This window comes from Delphinapterus leucas, chromosome 20 (assembly GCF_059928025.1).
Source record: "Delphinapterus leucas isolate spDelLeu-1000000601 "Yukka" chromosome 20, BTC_Dleu_Yukka2, whole genome shotgun sequence".
Classification (NCBI taxonomy): Eukaryota; Metazoa; Chordata; class Mammalia; order Artiodactyla; family Monodontidae; genus Delphinapterus; species Delphinapterus leucas.
In genome coordinates, this window is record NC_143148.1 from 57,801,749 (window position 1) to 57,825,573 (window position 23,825).

The 23,825-nt window shown below is 54.2% G+C and overlaps 1 protein-coding gene across 3 annotated transcripts; it reads left to right on the forward strand.

Annotated features, from left to right (window-relative positions):
* Positions 1 to 1,220: 1,220 nt before the first annotated feature.
* Positions 1,221 to 23,327, forward strand: IRF8 (interferon regulatory factor 8). Of its 3 annotated transcripts, none has more exons than XM_022582987.3 (9): positions 1,221 to 1,278; positions 4,838 to 5,012; positions 10,776 to 10,959; positions 13,412 to 13,500; positions 14,862 to 14,967; positions 16,094 to 16,144; positions 20,609 to 20,995; positions 21,648 to 21,763; positions 22,286 to 23,327. In XM_022582987.3, the coding sequence occupies exons 2-9, from the start codon at positions 4,839 to 4,841 to the stop codon at positions 22,460 to 22,462; spliced, it is 1,284 nt and encodes a 427-aa protein (XP_022438695.1). In that variant the 5' UTR covers positions 1,221 to 1,278; position 4,838; the 3' UTR covers positions 22,463 to 23,327. The 3 variants fall into 3 exon arrangements, with proteins under 3 accessions (XP_022438695.1, XP_022438696.1, XP_089759511.1); XM_022582988.3 differs by having other exon boundaries at positions 16,097 to 16,144; XM_089903385.1 differs by lacking the exon at positions 1,221 to 1,278 and adding an exon at positions 1,348 to 1,363.
* Positions 23,328 to 23,825: the final 498 nt, after the last annotated feature.

The following is a 23,825-nucleotide window of genomic DNA, read 5'->3' on the forward strand; positions in this document are numbered from 1 at the left end:
GTTTTCACTGGAAATTATTTGGCAATGGGGCACTCATTTAATTTATGATTGCTATGACTGCCTGGGAATCATGGTATTAGGAAATTCTTACCAAGTGATTTCTAACTCACACATGGTTTTCAAATATAATGACATGTTTATCAATAAATTACAGTTATGAAATTGACATGTTATATTTCAGGGATCTTTCTTTGAATATTTATTCACTTCAGATTTGCAGTGTATTTTTTTGCATTTGGGGCCTAATAGAATTTCTTTTTCAGTCCCACACGTTTTCATAGGTCCTTGAAAAGCCTAATGAAAAAAATGGCCCGATGAACACTGCTGCTTGTGTATGATTCACCAACTAGGCATAAAAGTCAATGAAGAATCTCGCTTTTCTCTATTCTAAGGTTACCCCAGAACAGAACATGGAAAAACAAGTCTTCTTCTTTTCATTTCCAGGACTTTGTTTCTCATTTCTCTTCCCCCACTCCACTCCCATGTTTACAGTAAGTGCCCGCTGACGTGCAGGAGAGGCTGGACGCTGACACAGATACACAGGGGACCCTTCTCAACACAACCCATGTTTTCTGGGGAAAAGAATTTATGATGAAAATTTCCCTAGTTGGCCATTCTAGCCTTAACAGCTAGACACTGCTGCTTTTATTTCCCATGTTCCGAGGGCAGTGGTTTCAGACACGTCTTCAGCTGGCCCACAGCAGCTCCAGGAACTTCGGCCACACTAGCAGAGATGGTGGTGGCGCGGGAGCCACACTGCGGGGACCCCTGGCCGTGTGCAGCACCGACCTCGGGGCCCCTACCATCCCAGCCTTGACCTGCGCTGGTAGACCTCCACCTCGGCCCCGACCTCCGCCATCTGACCCCCTGGCCTCAGCCCCAACTGGCCTGACTTACGCCATCTGGTACCCACCATCCGCCCTAACCTTGACCTGGGCCGACGGACGCCCCCGCGGCCCTCGGGAATTCCTGCGGACACTCCCGGGACCCCCGGAACGAACCCCGGAAGACTCGCGGACCGTTCGGCCGCCGACGCCTCCGAGCAAAGTGATTTCTCGGAAAGCCGAGCGCTTCGAAGAAGGCGGGCCAGGCGCGCCGTTCCCATTGGGCGGCCCCTCCCGCCCTTCCGCGCCTATTGGCCGGCACGGCCGTCGCTCTGCGCGCCGGGCCCGCCCCCGGCCTTAAATTAGCGCGGGCGCCCCGGCCCGCGGCGCATCTCCGGAGCTCGGCGGCGGGCGTGGGAACGTGGGCGGCGGCCGACGGCTGGCGGCGGCGCAGGTGGGCGGCGGGCTGGAGCACCAGGGGCGCGGACGGCGGGCTGGGGGTCCTGGGCCGGGGGCGCAGACGGCGGGCGGCGGCGCAGGTGGGCCTGGGGCGCGGGCGGCGGCGGGTGGCGCAGGTGGGCCCGGGGCCTGGGGCGCGGACGGCGGGAGGCGGCGCAGGTAGGCGGTGGGCTGGGAGCTCGGGCCGGGGGCGCGGACGTCGGCTGGCGCGGAGGCAGCGGCCGTGCAGTCTTGGTCTGTTTCCTCTCTCCTCGTTTTCTCCTGAATCCGAACCGAGCATCCAGGTGCGGCTGCTCCCAGAGATTGGCTGATGCTTTAAAATAATCTCGTTTTTCTTAAAATCTGGTTTGCATGGAAAATTTTAGAATGGCTCGTACAATGCAGGGAAATATTGACCCCCTTGTTATAAGACCTGCTCCTTTCCCGCTCAAATCCTGCTCTTGGAACCGGGCTGGAGTCATAACTGTGAAACTGCGTCTTGTCCAGCCGCGCTGGTGGGGTTAGACTGTGAAGCGGGGCGGGCTGGCTTTTTAAATTCTCATCGATGACAAGTAAGATTTCTGAGTGCGGGTGGAGGTCCTTTGCTTCCGTAATAGCCCGGTCGTTCCTGGCAAGAAAGTCTCCTTAGGGCTCACAGCTAAAAGAGCATTTTGGTGTAACATGAGCCCCAGGGCAAAGGGCAGACTTTTCTAAGGTGAGGTGTGCTCCTTACCCAGAGCGGTGAAGTGCTTTGTGAATGGAAACTAGAGACTGGATTTTCCAGAGTTTAAACTACCCCCCCAGCATACGACGGATGTAACCCACCTTTTCTGAAAGCCAAGTTAGGAGCCAGCCCTTGAATGACAGTCCTTTTAGATTATGCAGTTTCCTCTCGAGAGAATTGGGAGAGGTTTAGGTATTTCAGCAAGATTGGGACCAGAAGGAGAAATGGCTTTTGTGCTTTGGGTCTTATGGGTGTCCAGGGCAAATGACCAGGCGCCCTGAGAGACGTGGGGAAGGTGAGTCCTGCACCTGCACCACCTCTCAGGCCCTTCCTGGAATCCGGGTGGGGTGGGCCCAGGGCAGCCTCTTATCACCTCCTGCCTGGGAAGCCTGATCCCCGGCCGATTTATAGCTCGTGCAGATTAGCTCCAGATAGGACTTGGCCATAAAGAGAATTATTACCTAAAAATCAAGGAAGAGGAAGTTTTAAACATGTGACTGGGCTTATAAACGTTTCCTGGCTCTGTATTTGGTGGGATTTTGTTAGTGTTCAGTAACTCGTTATGGATCATACTGTAAGAATCAGGCTTTTAACGCCACTTAGAATCTTGGAGGGGGGGTTTCGGCGACAATTCAGGTGAGCTGTCCATGTGCTGAGATCCTCTCACTTAACAGTGGCTTTTCTCTGCAGGGTGAGTAAAATGAGATCCTGCTGGGGGCCTTGGGGGTTGGGATGTCTCTCTGGGCCTCAGAGTTTTGTCTTTTGAATGAAGCGGGGGCTGGATTAGATGATTTCTAGAGTATTTTCATGTTCTCTGACTCACTCTTCCTCTCAATGCCATTCTCTTACCTTTTTTTTTTTTCTTCTTATAAATCACCACGAGATTCGTCCTTAACAGTTTGGGGGTTATGAATCCGTTAGAAATCCTGATGAGAAGGTGTTGACCCGCTTTCTAGAAAAATGCCTGTACAAACAAAACTTTGCTTTTTATTTCAGGAGGCTCCTGGAGCACGGACTCCAGTTTATGAACTTTGTACTAAGGGGGTGAGCAAAATGCTAACGAGCGGGAACATTTCATTTAATCGACAGATGCGCAGACACCAGCCTTCTTTTGTGTTCTGACCCCTTTCGCCCTCCTCCACACAGCTCCTTCCTCAAGTGAGGGGAGATGCTCCATCTTTCCTCCAGGAAAGCCCTGTGGGAATCTCTGCCCTGCCAAGTTATTTTCTGGGGTGCGTGGTGGTGTCGTTTCATCTCTCTCACCAGGTGTCCCTTCCACATCTGTCCCTTCCAGTTTATAAACACGAGGGACTGTTTTCAAATTCTGGGACTTCTGAGATCCATGCACTTTGTCGATGAGGAGAGCCTCAGAGAGATGGTCAGGTGACTTTCCCAAGGGCTAGTTAGAGAAAAGCCTTCGCTGGGGTCTACAGTTTCCAAATCGAAGTCTAGTTCCCATTTCACACGCTTCACTCCTTTTGAATCCACAAATGGGCAGCTGGAGCTAATTGGATGAAAAAGTTACAGGCGGCGCTCATGGGCCCTCACCTCCTCTCCTCCTACCTGGGACCTGGACCCCTTCACCGACCACATAGCCATCTGTGGGGTGGCTGGAGTGTCCAAAACACACACACACTTCTTGCCTTACGGACCGGGATGGCTCTGGATGTGACCATGTTATTAGGGATGTTATGTCTTGTCACTGGTGATTGTTTCAAATTTGTTGGCCCGAAGCGGTCACATTTTAATCGGAAGAACTGAAATGCTGTTTTTTTTGGGGTGGGCGTCTGTCCAACCGCCTAGGGGATTTCCACCCTGTTCTTGTAAACGTGGGCTATGAGTCGATACGGCACGGTCGCGCTCTCTTTCTCTGTGCTGTTGGGAAAGCTGTCTGCTCTGGCTAGAATGTTCTTCCCAAGGGTGTCTTTGGGCGCCCGGGGTGTTGAGGCCCCCAGATTCTGGTGCATTCTGGGAGAGGCTAGCTTTGCTGTGTTCTGTCACTGCAGTTGTTTTGCTCACTCTTGTCCTCTATCTCCCAGTTGGTCATAAGAGTCCCTGAGGAGGAAAGTTGGGACAGTAGTAACAACATGTGTTATTTAAAGAGAATCTTCTCAGGTCCAGGCACTGTGTGAGGTGCTCTGTATGTGTCGTCTGAGTCCTCACCATGACAACGCCTGGTACCTGCACTTATCCTGGTGTGTCAGCCAGCGTAGCTGACACTCCGAGGTTAAATGACGATCCAGGCTCACCCAGCTGAGAGGTGGTGAGACTTGAATGGGACCCCAGCTTGGTCCCATTCCCAAACCAGCTGTGAAGGGGCAATCTAGAAGGGATAGCCTTGAGGATTCTTGTTTCTCGGAGAGCACAAATGTCATGTTTGCTCACGCATGCTGGTCCAGTGGGGCATTAAGTCATGGAATTGGCTCTCAGAGCGATGGACTGCTCATTGAGGGCACCTGAAAAGGTGAAAGTGATTTCCCCCATCTCCTGCTAAAAATGGAACGATGAGTGATGCTCTCAGATGCGGCTGTGTTTGCGTGAAACAGAACAGGGGGTGAAAGCTGGAAAGAGCACAGCCAGAGCCTTAGTCTGGGCCGCATCTGTGATGCACAGCTGCAGATTTCCCAGTGAGCTTTCAGTTTCCATTCAGGGTTGGAGGCCCTGGAAGCCGGCATTGTCTTCTCACAGCAGGTGGCCCAGAGTTCCTGGATCCGTGGGTTTCCCCCAAGCTGGCACCTGTGTTGTGATCCTCTGATTTTCCTGTTAGCAGTGCTTGGCTGTTGAGTACCTGGGGTGCTGTGAGTCATTAGACGGCTGTGTGATTTCACAGGCCATGTTTTCTCGTTCCAAGGATGTGTGACCGCAACGGCGGCCGGCGGCTGCGGCAGTGGCTAATCGAGCAGATCGACAGTGCCATGTACCCAGGGCTGATCTGGGAGAACGACGAGAAGAGCATGTTCCGGATCCCTTGGAAACACGCTGGCAAACAGGATTACAACCAGGAAGTGGACGCCTCCATCTTCAAGGTAGTGGCTTGGCCTCCCTGCCACATCGTGAGCTCCTGGTGGAGCTGTTGAGTGATTGATGTCTTGCTTATTTGCTTGAAAGTTAATCCAGTTTTTTTAAAAACAAATGAGTGCCGAACGTGTCTCAAAAAGTATAGTAGGTGATTTTACACCTGTCATACGATTTAACCACTTTCCCGGTACGTTGTATATTGTTGGCATTTTCCGATGAGGAAAACAGAGGGTACTTTCTTCCCTTGCGCTACCATTTCTTTTGCATGAGGACTGGCAACCACAGAGAGAAAATACTTCTTTTACACTGAGACCTTTTCCCCCGGGCTGCCCCCTAAATTCCATTTAGAATTCTAGGAAAGGTTTAATTCTTCATTCTTTCAGAGGTGCTACTTCTGCTTGGCAGTGTAGGGTCAGCTCAGATGAGAGGGACACCATCTGTCATCACTTCTGGGACCAGGTCATGTGGGTGCCCTGAACCTGCAGCTGGTGTCTAAAACTAGTCCACTTCCCTTGAGAATCATCAGGAACCCCAAGCATGGAGCGAGCTGCTGTGTAGTTCCACCACGTGCACTGAGACAGCAGCACTGACTGAGAGTTTGCTCTGTGCTAGGCCCAGCCGCATGTGTTTTATTTGTTTTCCTCTCACACAGTCCTGTGCAGTAGGTGCCGCTCCTGTCCTTGTTCTGTAGAGGCTCCAAGAGGAGATGTGACTTGTCCAAGATCTCCCAGCTCTTGGATGATGGAGCCAGTGTTTGAACCCAGGCATCCCAGCCGTGAGCCCAGGCTCCCAACCCCTAGCCGTACCCATCACCTCGATTCAGGCAGAGGAGCCAGGGCATCCCAGCCCTGCAGCCCAGCCGGGTCATCAGAATCCCCCATCGGTCATCAGGGTCACGGAAGTGCGGGCTCTGCCCCTTGGGAGATTTGGAGCCCTAGGTCCAAGGTGAGGCCAGGCCTCTGTGTTTGCAGACAGACATATCAGAGGTGATCCGACTCCGAATCTGGGTTGCAAACTGCTGCTATATGTGCTTGTTCTGTGGGCATTTGGGGGCCAGAGTCCAGGAGGGGAGAGTGAGTGAGTGTGGGAAGGAGCCAGGAGGCTGAGCAGGGTGTGGGGGGCGCAGAGCCAGACCCCAGGCGTGCATGAGTGAGGGGAGCAAAGGCCTGCAGGACCTCAGCACAGCACTGGACCCTTAGCTGGGACGACTGTCCCCAACACAGCCAAAATGACAGAGATTATACCTGGGCCCCAGAGCAGAGCACTGATGGGTCAGAGCTGGCTTGTGAGGCATTTCAGTCCTTCACGTCTCTGCCTGGTGTTTGCAGGGGGGCTGCACGTCTTAGCACTTCTGTTACCGTGTAACGCGGGTCACAGAGCTCTTTGACAATCTGGTGCCGGTTGCCTGCCCCTCCAAGAAAAGCGGGCGCGTGTGGACGTTCTGCGCTCACCTTCAAGGGGGCTCTCGTGGCCTGGACATCCATCCGGCAGGTTTCTTCCCTTCAGGGACCCCCGCTCGGGAGCCTGGGCACTGATCATGCCTCCTTTCTCCTCCTTGGTGGCATCGTGGATTCCTCTCTCAGAGAAGCTTTTTGCCTTTGGCGTCTCGGTGAATTTCTCTTGGGAATGTCTCCATCTAAATTTTGATACTGCCCAAGGTCCAGCCAGTCGATTGGGAATTCTCGATCATAGGTGGCTGTAAGCCAGGGCTCCGCCACCCGGGGCCAGATTGTTCCTTGTGTGGGTCCACCTTGTGCACCTAAGAGGGTGTTAGCAGCATCCTGGCCTTGACCTTCTAGATGCCAGTAGCACCCTCTGCCCCACTGTGACAACAAAAAATGCCTCTGACATTGCCGGATGCCCCCCTCCCCATTGAGAAGCCTGCTAGGAGTGGACTGTGGCCAGGACGCACAGATTGAAGCAGAGGTGTGGGGGTGCTAAGGGCACAGTTGGAGGCTGACCGTCAGTAAAACTGCTTCAGAAGGGGACTGGGGGTGAGACCAGTGGCTGCACAGCCCTGCTTGTGGCTTGCCGGCGGAGATGCAGGCCTCTCCTTTCACCCTGCTCCCACTTTGCTCTGGGGGGTAATGAAATAGAGCCCCAGATTTATACATCTTATGCAATGTTCTTCATGGCCGTTTCAACAGCGTTGAGAAAAATGTGCAAGATTCCCAATGTTTCCGTTGATTACGCAGTCCCTCAGTGTGGCAATCTGAAATGAGTCTACAATCTCGGCAGGAATGGGGGCGGGAGGGAGACCAGGCGCCCACCCAGAGCTGGGCAGCCGCCCGAAGGGTGACATCCTGGGCTGGTGGACATGCACGTGGTGGAAGACCTGTCTGGCCTGTCCCCAAGTGGTGCTTACTTCCATCCACCAAGGGGCACGTCTCTGCCATGTCCACCAACAGAGCTCTGCTGTTGGAAGAAGCCAGCAGTCAGGCCTTGAGCCATCTTGGGGATTTTCTGTTTAAGTAGAGAACCTTTTGTTGCAAACATTCAAAGAAAACCTTTCAAAAATGTATGAGTTAAGAGAAAAAAAATGAGCCTGCTTTCCTGACTTAGGGATCGTAAGAAGCCACTTATACCAGAGAATCCTTCATTGTCTGCAGGTGTCATTGTGAGGGCAGCTTCGTGGTGTGGACCAGAGACAGGAGATTGAAAAAGACATTAGCTCATTTTGTATTATCCCTGACTGTATGATGAGGCCCTGATATCAGCTCATACTTATTCTTTAAAAAGTATTTTGCCTCCTTTTCATAAAGTTGAGGGGGAAGATCTGGTTAACTGAGGGTTACGACTCGTTAATTGTTCTGCCATTGACCAGGCTTTTGACAGGCCTGAATAAATTAGAACGTACTTCGTAGCAGGTATTTCCAATTCAGCAGGCCTTCGAGGAAGAAAATCGCATTTGACTTTTAAAGCACAAAATGAGACAGTAATGTTTGTTTTCTGTTGTTTTTAAATTTTATTGAAGTTGGTTTACAGTGTTGTGTTAATTTCTGCTGCACAGCAAAATGGCTCAGTTATACATATATATTCTTTTTCATATTCTTTTCCATTCTCGTTTATCACAGGAAATTCAATATAGTTCCCAGTGCTCTACAGTAGGGCCTTGTTTCTTATCCATTCTGTATTTAATAGTTTGCATCTGCTAATCCCAAACTCCCAATCATCCCTCCCCCTTGGCAACCACAGGTCGGTTCTCTATGAGACAATAATGTTAAATGGGGAAGAGCCGGTGGTCCCGGGTTTAACGCTGGCTGCTGACGAGTGCAGAGCAGCGCACGGACAGGGGAGACGTAGGTTCTGGTGTATTCTGAGCCGCTGCGTGGCTGTTGACGGGCCTCAGATCCCTCTGTTCTGTCTAGCATTTGCTCTTGAAGAGTCCTGAGAGATCACCCAGGTAAGCTGGTATTTTCGAGCTGGCCAGAGAGCCCTGCGAGGGCTCAGGGCAGGCTGGCGGTGGGGCACCCGATGCAGCCCGGTGCACGTCCTGACTGTGGGGCCCTGCTTTGCTCTTTGGGTCTGGCTTTCCTGATGGGGTGAGCGTGAGCTTTGAATGGACGAGTGCCCACGGCAGTGCCCCGTGGGCTGTGCAGCTCTGGATACACCCCAGCCGGCCTAATATGGCCCCCAAATCCACGGTCTTCCAGTCCCATTGGTAACGCGGATTACCAGCTCAGTGGTTCTCAAATGAGGATGCGAGTGACTCATGATAGTACTTCCTTAGGGGACAGTTGGTAGTGTCTGGAGATGTTCTGGGTGTCACAGCGGGGAGAGGGGATGCTACTGACACTAGTGGGTAGACGCCAGGGATGCTGCTGGACCTCCCACCATGCCCAGGATGGCCCCCACCCCGAAGAGTGATCCAGCCCCAAATGTCATTAGTGCCAGGTGGAGAAACCGCATTTAACGTAAATGCACATTTGAAATTACTGTTCAGTGTGTACACAGTTTACACTTAAATTTCTATGAAAAACATAAATCAGTGCTTGGTCTGTGACGCAGTTAATAAACGAAGAGAAAAAGACGGGAAAGGCTTGAAAGCCATTTACTTTTAAACACGTTTCTAAAGGGGAGTCCTGCGTCTGTGAGGAGGAAATGACTCCGCGTGCTCACTAGTAGGAGTAAGGGAGCCTCTCCGGTTCCTTTACCTCGGGTAAGACTGCAGACTCTGAGCTTAGGGCGGCAGCTGAGCAGAGAGCACAGGCACTGAACTTGTCTTACATCGGGGGAAAAGCCAGGGCGATTTTATAAATTTTATTTATTTATTTATTTGGCTGCTTTGGGTCTTTGTTGCTGCACGCGGGCTTTCTCTAGTTGCGGCGAGTGGGGGCTACTCTTCCTTGCGGTGCGTGGGCTTCTCATTGCAGTGGCTTGTCTTGTTGTGGAGCACGGGCTCTAGGCACACAGGCTTCAGTAGTAGTGGCTCGCGGCTCTAGAGCGCAGGCTCAGTAGTTGTGGCTCACGGGCTTAGTTGCTCCGCGACATGTGGGATCTGCCCGGACCAGGGCTCGAACCTGTGTCCCCTGTATTGGCAGGTGGATTCTTAACCACTTCACCACCAGGGAAGCCGTACCAGGACTATTTTAAATGGGAATCTGACTCAGGGTGTTATGGAGTTCCTGGCCACCTAAGTCAGAATCACTGGGATGTTGGCTAAAGATATGGGTTCCCAGACCTAACCCACAGGTACCCAAGGAGACTCTTGAGGGGCAGGGCCCAGGAATCCGCATCTTAACGAGCTTCCCAGGGGATCGGTATATGCATTAAGCTTGGGAACACCTGCCTGCTGCTTGCTGAAGTAGAAATTCCTTGGGTTGGAAGTCGGAACAGCTGGTTTTTAATCCCAGACTGGGTCACCTTGGGGAAAGTCAGCTCTTAGAATTTCATTTTCCCCGGTGAGGGTTGAGAATTCCCTCCAGATCTCCTGTTATTTTAGGCTGGAAGACGTGTCTGATTTTGCCTGACACCAAACGTTAGTTTCACCTGACAGTAGTGACCCTCTGATTGGTGTGTCGGTATTCCAATTTTGAAATCTAAAAACTGTGCCCATCCACATGTTTTTAATTTTTTTTTTTTTTTAAATACTGCCCCATTTTACATTTTGACTTAAAGTTTCCAGCTTTGAATTTCTGGTCCTAGTTCAGATTCTAAGGCTTGGAGAGGTCAGAAAACAGAGCTGTAAAAAAAACCCACAGAGAGGGAAAACATTTCTTTGCATTTTAAACAGTACCCTGGGGAGCGGTAGGGGAGACGGGGGGTGGGGAAGGTTAGAATGAACGCCAAAATGCAAAACAAAATTTCTGTTAAAAGTAGCAGGGCAGTGGATGACCACATTCAGACTTCTTTGCAAATGTTCCCTTTTCGTGCTGCGTTTTAGCTAGAGGTTGATTTGAAAAAGCAACAAATTGTTCTTTGTTTTGAACATTCTAGTGAAACCATGTGCAACTTCCTCTTTGCGCTACTTGACCTCAGGCTCCTCCTGGCACTCTGGTCCAGGGGAGGATTTGCAGGGGACAGATCCAAGATATATGTGTGTGTGTCCTTGGGCCTGGGTTCGAGTTCCGGAACCCCCTCCCCCCGCCCCCCCCCCACCTGGGTCTTTTCACTTCTGTCAGAGGAAGTGGTCTGATTGGGGTCCCTGAGCTCTGAAATCCTTGACTGAGGACCTTCAGGAGGGCGAGCAGAGCAGGGCCTGCCCGTGGCCCTGGGTGTGCATGGTCCCGGGGCCAGCTGGGTACTTCATGTGTTTTCTTTCCTTCCTTCAGGCCTGGGCCGTTTTTAAAGGGAAGTTTAAGGAAGGGGACAAGGCCGAGCCGGCCACATGGAAGACGAGGTTACGCTGTGCTTTGAACAAGAGCCCGGATTTTGAGGAAGTGACAGACCGGTCCCAGCTGGACATTTCTGAACCGTATAAAGTTTACCGAATCGTCCCCGAGGAGGAGCAAAAATGTAAGTATCCTTTCTTTATGGGCACTTGGCCCAGCGGAGGCCGCCTGGGCCTGGGGTTCGAGTCGCCGCCCACGGGGTGCAGCTAAACAAATAGTTCTCTCCTTTATGTCAGCAGAGGTTGAGGTCTCCTTCCGCCGACCTCACCCACCATCTGCCCACTGTGGCAGCTTCCAGTTGAGAGGCAGCGGACGGGAGGGAGGGGCGGGAGGCGGGGTGGCAGCTGGCATTGCTGCTCGCTGACGGTTGGACCAGGAGCGAGCGCTGGGGCCTCCCTGGGGCTCGGCAACGGGCTTGGACGGGAGCAAGGCTCCCCGAACAGTGCCGATGAGGGATTCCTTTTGTTTTCTAGCAGCTCGCGGAGCAGACTAGGAGAAAATAAGGTGGACAAAGAAGGGATGGCTGATAGGGGTTGAGGGCAGAGTTCGTGAATGAACTTGCAGATGGCGCACCGTTGGCTTCGTTGCTGGAGATGGGATATGCTTCTAGATATTAGATCCTGACCGTTGTTTGGGAACCCCCAGCTGTGATAATTCCTGAAGTCTCCTCCCGCTGTAAAATCCCAGGAAAGCAATTGTGAGGAGATTAAAGCAGAATAGCAAAAACCTGCCTCACATCCTGCCGTCCTGCTGTCCACGCTCTGCTCTGGTCAGACATCACTAATCGATCAGGATGTGTTGAGCTCAGATCTGGCCCCAGGCGTTTTCAAAGTGCTGTGCTCTGCAGCTGCTACAGATTAGAGCGGGCCCAGGAGATGAAGCCTAATGACCACCCCTAGTTAGAAACGCTGACTTTCTTAGCCATTTGATGTAGCAGTTAGAATCTTGGCACAGCATCCTTTCCTCCGTAGCTGCTCAGTCAGTCGTCCAGTAATGCTGGGAAGAAAACAGAACCCTTGAAAACTGCCTAGGGCTGGGCAGGAATTCTGAGTTTCTGAGGGGGCTCTTCCCACCGCAGGGAGGTTGAAAATGTTGATACGTGATTTTTAAAGTTAAAATCGTGACTCTCAGAAATAAATGGTGAGCCTGGGGCGGAGAGCTGTTGAACTCATTAACGAGGGCACCAGCGTGCTGCCATCTAAGACTGCTTCACAGAACGTGCGACGCAGGTGCGCACGGTCAGCGCAAGGCAGAAGGCTGAGCCGAACCTGTGAGTGTCCTGCCCGGGCAGCACAACCATAGTTGGGGGCAATCTTCTCTAGTGATCATTTGTAGCTTAGTTGTCTGTGAATTAACACCTAACTCTACTGAGTCTGAACCCTAATGGGTAATCAGTAGGAAGTCAAACAAACTGATCTTCCCCATGGAGAATCAGATGGCCCTTAGGGGGACACCTCTTAGCTAATACTCTGGGATGCTCTATTGCCATCTTACTTCCAGTTTGGGATAAATTTTTCATCATCACCAAGTATAAGAAATTGTGACTTGAAGGAATAGAGAAGTTTCTCTTAATCCTCCCACCCACAGGGTCAGCCAAGCTTGAACGGGCAGGCGACCCTGGCTTGTTTATAGCTCGGAGCGCAGCCAGCATCACCTGCAGGGGTGGATGTTACAGAAGCAGCGGTTCTCAGGGGGCAGAGGAGCTTCGCATTTGCATAATGTCTAGGTGGGCACACTCTCCTCGGTACCTCAGTGGTTTGCTGGCTACTCTGGGGGTGCCCCACCTGCCCCCTGCTTCCCCCATCAGCAGCTTCTGAGTGATTTTTTCAAATCAAAATCGAATCAATATTCAGTCCGGGTGAAACAGTGGGTCAGCTCTACAGACGATTGGGACTGATGAATTCCAGCAAACGAGTGTTTGTTGGTCATACTACATCTCACATGGATAAATGTAATGTGAGTTTCTGGCTGGGGAAGAGGCCTGAGAGGGGGGAAGAAACTAGCGGGGTCAGGAGTGCTTGTCGTGGGAACGCCCGTGTGCTTTCAGATGGTTCCCGCTGCAGGTGGGTTCCAGCCTGGGGACCCGCGGGCCTTTACGGTGCGCCGCGTGCGTGCACAGATGCACACATGTCTATTGGGAAAGGCCAAAATGAGGTTTCCTGCCCGTTAACTTAAAAAAAAAAAAAAAAAGACTCCAACCTGCAAACCCATTTTGCCGGGAAATCTCTGCGTGTCTTCAGATGCCCTAACTGGTAACTCTAACCTCTGTGAGGTGTAGAGTAGATCAGACGTGAGTTCATCTTAGATCTCAGCAGATAGAAGGAAGAGACCAATGTGCTGCCTTGGTCCTCTGAGTGCTGGACGGAGCAGCAGCCAGCTTCCCGTGTGCCTGCTGACCAGATGACTGAAGCAGCATGGGAGGAGAAGGATTTCTCGGCCTTTCCCAAACCACTGAAGACGCATATTGGCTTCCGTTTCCTTCAGCCTAGCCTTAAGAAAAAGCCTCTGACTGCGGCCTTGATGATGGTTGTGATGCCCCAGTGCCGGCTGTCACGCGTTTGTCCGTTTTTCCGTAGGCAAATTAGGCGTGGTGGCTCCCGGCTGCGTTAGTGAAGCCACAGAGATGGAGTGCGGTCGCTCCGAAATCGACGAGCTGATCAAGGAGGTGAGTGGGGGCAGCGTTTCCGGATGTCCGGCCCCGACAGAAGCTGCGCGTGTTCGGTGGAGAGCAGCGGAGAGCGGCACCATCCCGGATGCTCTGCCGAGGCATCCGGGTCCTCGGGCTCTCGCTCGCTCAGGGATGGGGCGTGAGGACCCGCCGTCCTCGCGAGGCCAGCGTCGGCCCGCTGGTCAGCCCCCTGCAGCTTACAGCCTGTCCTTCATCCCGAGGGCTGGTGCCGAGCTGCCGGCTCTGCATCAGTGAAGTTCCCTCTAAACTTGTCATGTTTTACACATGTTGAATGGCACCATACATTCCCTTGCCTTTTCAGGCAGGCTGTAGTGAAAAAGTAAACGTTCTTTGCTGCTGGGGGTTGTCGCCGTGATACGGATCATCATACAGCTCTCGCGCTGGGGGGCTGCCTGTTTGCTAACATGCAGCTCTCAGTCCTTGATGGGGTGGAAAGCCGTATAAGCAGGCTTATTAGAATCGTACACAAGCGCATAGTTCATAGGCTATAAGTGAAGGCTTAATGGGGTCTCCTTAGGCAAAACACGTGGGTTTTTGAATACTAGCTTTAGCTACCTTTCGCTTCATAGCTGTGTTTTTGTGCATGTTGCAAGGCCGACACTGCCTAGCTAAAATTATTCCGCACGGCCTTGCAAAAGGGGGTGTGGGTGCTCTACAGATTCTTCTCAGCACTCAAATGGCAATAATAGAATCGTTGGGAGTGCTTTGAGGGAGAGAACGCAGATAACACAATGCAGCCTCCTCCGGGCTGCCCGGCTCTCCTGCAGATGGCAGCTGGTGAGTCTCTGGGTGGGCTCTGGCAGAGACCCAGTGAATTCCTGGCTTCACTTCTTTCCAGTGATGTCCCGTTTTCCATACAAGGCTTTCCAGCCAGCTCAGCTAAGAGAGTGAGATACTTGCGTTGGCACGTGAGGATCACAGCGAGAGCAGGTTTCAGAACGTTTTCTAATTTGATTTGTCAGCCTCCTTTAAGGAATGGGTCAGAGGTGGAAAGTCTAGACGTGGCGCGTGGAGTGAGATGGGCTGGAGCGCGGGAGACTGTGTCTGAGGTCACCGTGTGCTTCCCCAGGGCGTGAGGGCAGCTGCGTGACCTGGCCATTCGGTTTTGCAATAGGCACTTCCATGGAAAAGGCCAGTGGACACAGGAGGGGCCCCGCAGAGGCCAATGCTTCGGTCTCGTGGTTTGACCGCTCAGCCTGGTGGATTTATTGTCTTGGATCTTTCAAGATGCAAAGTGAAACTTTGCTTCATCTCGTGCGATAGAGATGACAACGTGGTTTTAGTTAAGTCTGGAAAGCCAGTGACAGCACCGCTCTCCTCTCTCGCCCCTGCCCCAGCCTCCCGTGGACGATTACATGGGGATGGTCAAAAGGAGCCCCTCCCCGCCCGAGGCCTGCAGGAGTCAGCTCCTCCCGGACTGGTGGATGCAGCAGCCCAGCGCAGGTGAGGGCGCCTCGCCCCCCAGAGGTGTTCCCATGGCTACCGGCCTTCAGGCCGTCACTCCTTTCTGCTTGGGGTGGGTGGGCGGGCAGGCTACCGTGATCCCTGTTTTCCTGAAGGTGACTGAGCCCAGAGAGCTGGCGTGGCTTCCGGGCCCGAGGGCACAGCCCGGCCACGCCTTTGCGCCCCACTTGCCACTGTCCCCTGGAGGCACGGTGTCCTTCCCGTAGGCGGTGGCGCGCCCCGCTGTGCCCCTGGGAAGGGTGGACGGAGGGGCGGGAGACCGGAGGGAAGATGCAGCGGGGCTCGTAGGTCCGTTAGGACAGTCTTGTGACGTGAGGACCGCTGAGAGCCAAGGATAGCCGAGGGCATCTGAGATGGGGAGAGCTTGGAGCCCTGGATTCGAATCCCATGCCAGGAAGTTGCATATCTTATTCGAGCCTCAGTTTCCTTGACTATAAAATGGAGACACCGGGACCTGCCCCCCCCGGGGTCGTGAGGACTAAGTGAGGCCTTCGCCCTTTTCTTAGCTTCTCATGCCCCCTGCCCCCGCTCCTTGAAACGACCCTCCCTCCGTGGGCACGAGCATCTTTGCCTCCTCCCTCGCCTCTTTGCCTCCTCCCTCGCCTCTTTGCCTCCTCCCTCGCCTCTTTGCCCCACTGTCCCGTGTGGGAGACCGGGAGGTGACAGCTGGCCTAGCGGCCTCAGAGTTGGCCAGGCTGCTGGGGGACAGTGTCGCCCCAGGTCCCTGTGCTGCGGCAGCGCGACTGGGAACACTCGCTGGGCTCCGGGCTCCCCTCTGGGGCAAGGCCTGGGTGAGGGGCCGCAGTCCAGGGGTATTTCAGGAGCAGACCCTGGGGCGGGAAGGAAGTGTGGCCCCACGGTGTCACGCCGACACACGATCAGAGATCCCACAGCACGGGGGAAGTCTCCTCCCCCCTGCCCGCCTGTCGGGTTGAGGTCTGGTTTTATGAAACAAGGGTCGCTGTGCCGGGAGGGAACACCCTGAATGCGGCGGAAGCCTGCGGCGGGGCCTCAGGAGCACGCATGTGCGGCTCCTAAGGAGACTGGGTCCCCGCACACGGCTGGGGGTCTGGCTGGGTCTCACGCTGCTTTTGTCTCTCTCCAGCAGGCCTGCCGCTGGTGCCGGGGTACAGCACCTACGACGCGCACCACGCAGGTACGGAGGGGCTCGGGGCGGGCCGGGGGCGGGCCAGCGAGCTCTTTGAACAAAGCTCTATGGACCTGTGGGGGCCCACGAGGGTTGCGGACGAGCGCGATCCAGTTTCGGCAGTTGGGAGTCCGATTCCTTCTCACTGTTTGGTTTGGTAGCAAGTGGTGGTCTTCTTGGGTCGGACCAGCAGATCCAGAGAGTTCTTTCTGAGTGTAATTATGCAGGAGGAAGAGCGTGGGCACAGACACGCTCGAGGCCCAGCTCTGTGTGACCCCAGGTGGAGTAACGGAACCGTTCGGAACTTCAGGCGCCTCACCTACAAAGTAGGAACAACGGTGACAGCCACCTCACCAGAGTGCTCTGAGGTTTTAACGAAGTGTTATTACAGCTTTCTGGTAGGGACATAATTGGTCAGCGTTCCTGGGGTCAGTTTCCTTTTCTGCCATACCCTCTCCCACACCCAAGCTTGTAGCGATAGGGATACTAATAACAATGGTGACGACGACAGTGGTGACGGTGTTGATGATGACGGAGGCGGTGGTGGTGAAGATGGTGCTGGTTGGGTGCCAGGGTCCGTGCTGAGACTCTCACGGCCTCATCTCAGTACGGCACCAGCTCTAGGTAGCTGCCGTTACTGTTCCCACTGCACAGGCTCAGAAACGCTGTGTCACGCAGCTCGTGGGCCGCCGAGCTGGGCCGTTCCGTCCGTGCCCCTGTCCCTTGCGGGCAGAGGTGGCCTGGGCCACATGGTTTCTAGTTTTGCTGGGGATTCTGGAATTTACATTCAGGCTCATTGGTGGCATCTTCAGGGCAGAGGAAGGCGGTGTCTTCCCCAGTAGCTGCCCTGATCTGTGAGAAGCGAGCGGCTTGACTCATCAAGATGGACCACAGGACGTTAGGGCTGCGGGCTTCGGGCCTCCTGGTGTAGCGGAGGAAACGGGGCTCAGGGAGCAGTGTCTCGACCAAGGCCCTCAGGGGACGGGTGTATTTGGGGGCGGGGGGGAGTGGAGCCAGGCCTCACCCAGGCCAGAAGATTATAAAGAAAACAGCCCTCCTGTTCTCAGAGCTCTTAAGCATTGCACGGCAGCCCTGCGAGCTGGGGGCTGTTAGAACTCCGTCTTCACAGAAGAGGAAACAAACAGGCTTAGAGGTTAAATTGCTGGCCGGAGGTCCCACAGCTGGGAAGAGGGGTGCAGGGCTCAAACCCAGGCATCTGGTGCGAGCCTGTTCTTGAGACCGCTTTCTGCCTGGGTCACGGGGCCGTGGCCCAGGGAGTCTGCTGACTGATGCTTTCTGGGGGCAGAAGAGTAGCCGGGCACAGGGCTGCGGCATCTGGGTGAGCGAAGACAGTTTAGGGAGGAAGTTTCCCGGGTTGTTCCAGAGCTTCTCAGCGCCCCACATGTGAGGAGACTCACAGCCACTGCCTCATGCCGAGAAAGTCCTAACACGTTCTTGTAGAAGTTGTGGACTTCGGTCCCCTGTTCCGTTCACACACCCACCGCTAGGTGAGTAAGCTGGCAAGGGCGGAGGCAGTGAGTGAAACGGACAGGTGAAAGGCGCCAGGCAGCGGTAGGGAGTGTGGCAAAGTGGAACCCCATGCCCACCGTGCTGCCCTGTGGACTCGCAGACCCAGCCAGCCTTGCTTTCCCCGTTTACTGTAGAGAAACCAGAGGTCTGGATTTTTATGTGAAACATCCCATGTAAAACGCTGGCTACAGACACGTGTTGACAGCACCCCACTGTGCTGGCGGATCCACACGCGCCTCAGGCCGCCAGCGTGTGCTCTCGACTGTGTCGTTGAAGTGACCAGGGTCAAGGGCATCGTCTGGAACTGTCAGAGTGGCGGGAGTGGCAGGCAAGGAGCTGGCCTGCTGGGGAGGGCTGGGTCCAGGCCCCCAAATTAGCAGTCGCGTCGTCGGGGCGAGCGCCTTCACTTGTCTATGCCCCGGTTTGCTTACCTGGAAAATGGTGTCATTATGAATAGTCTCCATCTCAAGGGGTCGCTTTGAGGACTCAGTATGCTAATGGGTCCCCACCACTGGGCTCAGCACCAGGTACGGCTGTGAGACCAGGGATGGGACATAACTTCAAGGGTCTCATCTACGCAGCTCGTCTTTTGTCCCGTCGTCCCAGTCTATTTAAGCACCGCTTACACGTGCCGGACACAAACGCGAGCCCACACTGTCCTCACAGCTGCCCGGCGGGGTGGGGCCGTCGTCTCCACCCTGCTGATGGGGAGACTGAGGCTCGGAGTGGTGGAGCTGCTGCCCGGGCCACCCAGCTGGGGCCACACGCCAGGCGCCCAGGCTCCAGAGTCCGTGCCCCTGACATCTGTGCTGAGCCGCCGGCGTGGTCAGACTGACCCCCAGCAGGGCTGTCCTCGGTGGGCGAGTGGCTAAACCGGGCGCAGGACGGGGTTGCCGTGCGGCTCTTAGATCCGCAGGAAGGCTGGCCTGCGCTCCCCGGTGGCCGGGCTGAGGCGCTTCTCCTCCGGGGCGTCCACCGCTCGGCTGGAGCGGCCGTGTGTCCCCGCTCAGGCCTTGCCAGCCCGCGCCGCCCCTCAGCAGGGGCCATTTGCACAGCCCTCCTGGGCCTGTCAGGAGCACATGTGCAGCAGCCGTTCACAGGGCCCAGAGGCGCTGGCATGAGATAAGGCCTGGGCGATGACAGGGCAAAGGAGCAGAGCGGTGACAGAGTCAATCTGGAGCATTTCATCCATTTGGGACAAAGGTCAGAATTGCTCTGGAGCGTGGGGAGTGGAGCGCGGAGCATTAGGTGGTGCAGACACGGCACGTGGGGAGGGTGGTGAGCGGGGGATGAGATGCGGGCTGGGATGCGGGTGCTGCTGAGCCCCCTCGGGCCTGAGTTTCCCCAAATGTCAAGTAAACGCGTTGGACTGGACCACCTGAAGCCCTGACCCACAACCCCGCATGATTTGGGAACGCCACTGAACTCCGACGTGGGAGAAAACGGAGCCTGGGGTATGGACCAGGGAGTTGTGCCGTTTGAGCGGAGCCCAGTGGGTGGGTCCGAGGAATCAGGAGTGCACGGCAGCGTTAACCCAGGCCAGGCGGGTGGCTGCTCGCGGGGCCGCCCCTGACAGTGGGGCAGCTGGTGCGCTGCACAGCTCTCGGGGGCACCACGGAGTTGGGCCACTCACAGCTTGTGTGGCTCCAGAGGCGGCCCTCGGCGGGTCTGGGGCACTTGGAAGGTGCCCTGAACTCACCAAGCTCATTGGTAGTGTGTGTACTTCTTGTAGCTTAAGGTAGTAAGAAAGATGCAGCTCCCTCTGCGGGTGTCCCTGGACTGCCTGTTGTCTTCACTCCCACCTTAGTTTAGAGGTTCCCAAACAGGGGTCACGTGAGCCCCGCCTTCGCAGTTGGTTTTCATATCTGGGTACCGCCTGGACTATTATTAATGTCTGACTTTTCTCTAAGTTTCACTTTTTAAAAATTAAGTTTAATTTAAATGGGGACCATCTGTCATTGCCTGTAAAGGTGGAACCCGTGCCACTTGCTGTAAGTAGGAACTCAGAGGCCAAAGCAAAGCCAGTGGCAACCAGACACACTGTTCAGAAATTCTGGCCGTTATATTACCCCTACCCAAGGCTCAGAGGCTCAAGTTCTCTGCCTCGTTTGAAAGGGAGGTTGTCAGAATTACGTGTTAAGGGTCCATCAGCACCAAACTAGGGCTTTCTTTGATCAGAGATTGAGAGAATATTGAAAATGGAATAACCTCTTCATTTATGTAATGGCTGTCTCCCCCCGCCCCCCAGTCATGTTACGTGTGGCACATTTTGGGAAACGTTGCCTTAATTTGAGTACTTTTCAGACTTCTTCCTGAGAACAGGTTTGGAGGAAAGGTTTTGGAGCGATTCTTAATTGGAAATTCAGGGAACCCCAAGGCGACTGTGAACTTGTCAGGAAAAAGGTTACATCTTTGTTTTCACTAACCTGGAAATCAAATCTAGCATTTCCTTCCATTATGAACGTAGGCAGTACTGTGTGTGTGTGTTTGCGTGTGTACATATATATGTACATTCATATACGTGCACGTGTATATATGTGTGTATACATCTAGGATAAATTGTATGCTGTGTACGTGACAGTGGTAGAGCAGGGCCTGTGAGATGGAGTTATTTTCCGAAGAATTTAAGTTGTCACAACATCGTTTACCCTCAACCGTGACTTGTAAATTACAGAGACCATCCCCAGAGGGAGGGAGGACCCTCCAGCAATTTTTACTGTTTTTTGAATCACTGGCTTCCTTAGTGATTCTGTGCATTTATTCATGCTTATAAAAACACTATTTCTAGGAGGGGTGCGTGAACTTCCCCGGAATGCCCAAGATTCCCAGGGTTAAGCCACCCCCCCCCCCCCTTGGGAGAAAGGCAGGCTCCGGCCATGTTGGCACAGAAGGGACCGGGGCCCCTTCTCCCGCGGCCCCTGACCTGTCCCCGTCTCCCCACAGCCTTCTCCCAGATGGTCATCAGCTTCTACTACGGGGGCAAGCTGGTGGGCCAGACCACCACCACGTGCCCCGAGGGCTGCCGCCTGTCCCTGGGCCAGCCTGGCCTGCCCGGCGGCAAGCTGTGTGGGCCCGAGGGCCTGGAGCTGGTGCGCTTCCCGCCGGCCGACGCCATCCCCAGTGAGCGGCAGCGGCAGGTGACACGGAAGCTGTTTGGGCACCTGGAGCGTGGCGTCCTCCTGCACAGCAGCCGGCAGGGCGTGCTGGTCAAGCGGCAGTGCCAGGGCCGCGTGTTCTACAGCGGCAACGCCGCGGCGGGCAGGGGTGGCCCCAACAAGCTGGAGCGCGACGAGGTGGTCAAGGTCTTCGACACCAGCCAGTTCTTCCGAGGTCAGTCCCGACCCGCCTCCCTCCCACCTGTGCGTCCAGGGGTGGCCCGCGGAGGAGAGGCCCCAGCCAGGGGGCAGCCCTGCGTTTGAACCCTGCCCGTTCTCCCCGAGCCACCCAGGCCCCTCCCTGCCTGACTCCCGGCGTCTAGAGGGGGTGCCCGCAGAGGGAGCGCCTGTGCGGTTCTTTCCCTGTGCAGCTGTCAGAGGGTTAAGGAACTTAGCGCCTTGCCACGTCGTTGGGGGCTGTCCCTGGGCCCTGGGAGCTGGTTACTGACACAGAGTCTCAGGCCCCAGCTCGGGCCTGCGCGGTCAGAATCTGCAGCTTTGGCAAGGTCCCCGGGCAGCCGTGTCCACGTCCTGAGACAGTGACCTTGTGCACGCCTGCACGGGAGCGCTGCCCGAGGCTGCCGTCATCCTGGGAGGCGTCTGGCTAGGATCCCACGCCCGCGAGTTCCTCCTGGAAGGTCGGGACGTGTGAAATCAGTCACTGTGGTCCCCTGAGGCTGCTGGCCAGAGAACTCCCGGGGGCTTTCTGTAGAAGGGGCCCCGCGAAGGGGGACGAGCTCAGGTGTGAAAGCCCTGAGTCCACCTGGCCGAGGGGGTCGCGAGGCCAGGATTCGCCGACACCTTCCCCTGTGCTGGTGTCCCTGCAGAGCTGCAGCAGTTCTACAACAGCCAGAGCCGGCTTCCCGACAGCAGGGTGGTGCTGTGCTTCGGAGAGGAGTTTCCAGATATGACCCCGCTGCGCTCCAAGCTCATTCTCGTGCAGGTGAGAACCGGCGGCTTCAGGGCTCGCGTCCAGACCTTGCAGCCTGCACGTCTGGCAGGGGACCAGGCAGCAGGGCCCGGGGGGGGCTCCACCCGCGTGCAGGCTTGGACGAGCGCTTCAGGTGGGGGAAGGAGACTCTTTCTTTTCACCCCTGAACCATCTTCTCATGTTCCGGGACTCTCAGAGTCCACGCTGTTTCCCCTCCTTTTGTTTAGGTCGTTGTTTAAAACTCAAAACCTCCTCTTCAGGAGTTGCCCCTGTTCAGTTGTCTTAAGGTCTAAGTTGACAGATTAGCGCTTTGCCAGCCCTTGTTTATTAACTCTAGTCAAAGAAATGAACTCTAACTGGTGGAATTCTGGACCCTGGCTCGCCAGACTGGAGCACTGCGGGGAGCGTATACATAGGACTGCTTGCTCATTCATCCACTGGAGGCTCTGATGGATGGCTCCAGACCGGGGTAATCAGAGAGGCCCACCTCACTCCCCACCTCCATCTCTGACCTTGTGGTGCATGTCCCTCCAGATCGAGCAGCTCTACGTCCGACAGCTGGTGGAAGAGGCTGGGAAGAGCTGCAGCGCCGGCTCCGTGATGCAGGCTCCCGAGGAGCCCCTGCCAGACCAGGTCTTCCGCATGTTTCCAGATATTTGCGCCTCCCACCAGAGACCTTTTTTCAGAGAAAACCAACAGATCACAGTTTAAGTCTCTCTCTCGGGCACCCCGCCCCGCCCACATCTAGAATTTCATTATTACAATTACTGTCGTAATTATTTAAGGATGTGGATCCCTCCGACCTGGGGTGGAAGGCTTTACCCCTGCTCTTCATTTAGTAAGGGCGTCCTCTGAGGACTTGACAGGGAAACAGAGCTGTGCCCCACTTCTGCCGTCCAGCTGTGTTAAGCACTGAAACTTGCCCCGGATGCTCTGGAGGCTGTAACTATAACTTGTGATTACAACATTTATTTCCTGCATCTTCCCCTAACTACCATTAGTTGCTATGATTCTTTCAGTATTTGGGGATACTTGATATTTCCAAAGACCTGGCATTCAATTTTATTAGCAAATAGCTGTTTCCGGAACAGAAATCTGGAGTAGAAGATCAGTTTAACTTTGGTTAGAGCTATAGAGTTATCATTTCATATGCTTGATTCAGTGAAGCGTCTTCTTTTAAGCATGTTAATAAGATTTAAAGACACCTGGATACCAGCCTTCCTTTAATAAGTGAAAGCACAACGCTTGGGTTTTTAGAAGGACGCATCGTCTTCCTAGAATTTGGTGCCAGGAGAGCATTTCCATTGCCAGGTGAACTGGTGTGTTTACATCTTCAGACAATGAAAACTTTCCTTTGGGGCCTTTGTTGCCAGGAAGCTTAGAGCTAAGTTTATTTTTTCATTTCTGTAATTAAATCATCTGACATACCTCTCTCTTCTTCATTCTAACCTGTTTTTAAAATATTTGTACTTTTAATTGCCCTTTTTAAGTTAATTGTCCTATTGTAAACCGCCTTGAATCTTCTTTTTTTTTTTTATAAAGTGGGCAGGATATAAACCACAAGTTCAAAAAATAATTGTGGATGGCACCAGCTTTTTGATCGTGGCTTCGATTCAGTCAACCCATTCGTGGGCCTGCGATGTGGAACGTGGGAGGGCAGCTGGAGTCGACTGGGGAACACGGGGTGAGATATGGCAGCTTCTCACCACTACACTGGTCCCCTAGCCCCTTGCAGTCAAAGATGACCCCCCCACTCAGTGTGGAGAAAAGGGAACCCTCCTACACTGCCAGTTGGGGGGAATGTAAGTTGGTGCAGCCACTATGGAGAACAGTATGGAGGTTCCTTAAAAAACTAAAAATAGACTTACCATATGATCCTGCACTCCCACTCCTGGGCATATATCCAGTCAAAACAATAATTCGAACAGATACCTGCACCCCTATGTTCATAGCAGCACTACTGAACAGTAGCCAACACGTGGAAATGACCTAAATGTCCATCGGCAGAGGAACGGATAAAGAAGGTGTGGTACATATACACAGTGGAACACTGCTCAGCCATAAACAAGAATGA

Bases quoted from the DNA above. Each gene is read 5' to 3' on its own strand.
- IRF8 (XM_022582987.3), top strand. From the start codon at position 4,839: ATGTGTGACCGCAACGGCGGCCGGCGGCTGCGGCAGTGGCTAATCGAG. The intron at 10,960-13,411 runs GTAAGTATCCTT...GTTTTTCCGTAG, and splicing joins CCCCGAGGAGGAGCAAAAAT to GCAAATTAGGCGTGGTGGCT. The intron at 21,764-22,285 runs GTGAGAACCGGC...ATGTCCCTCCAG, and splicing joins CCAAGCTCATTCTCGTGCAG to ATCGAGCAGCTCTACGTCCG.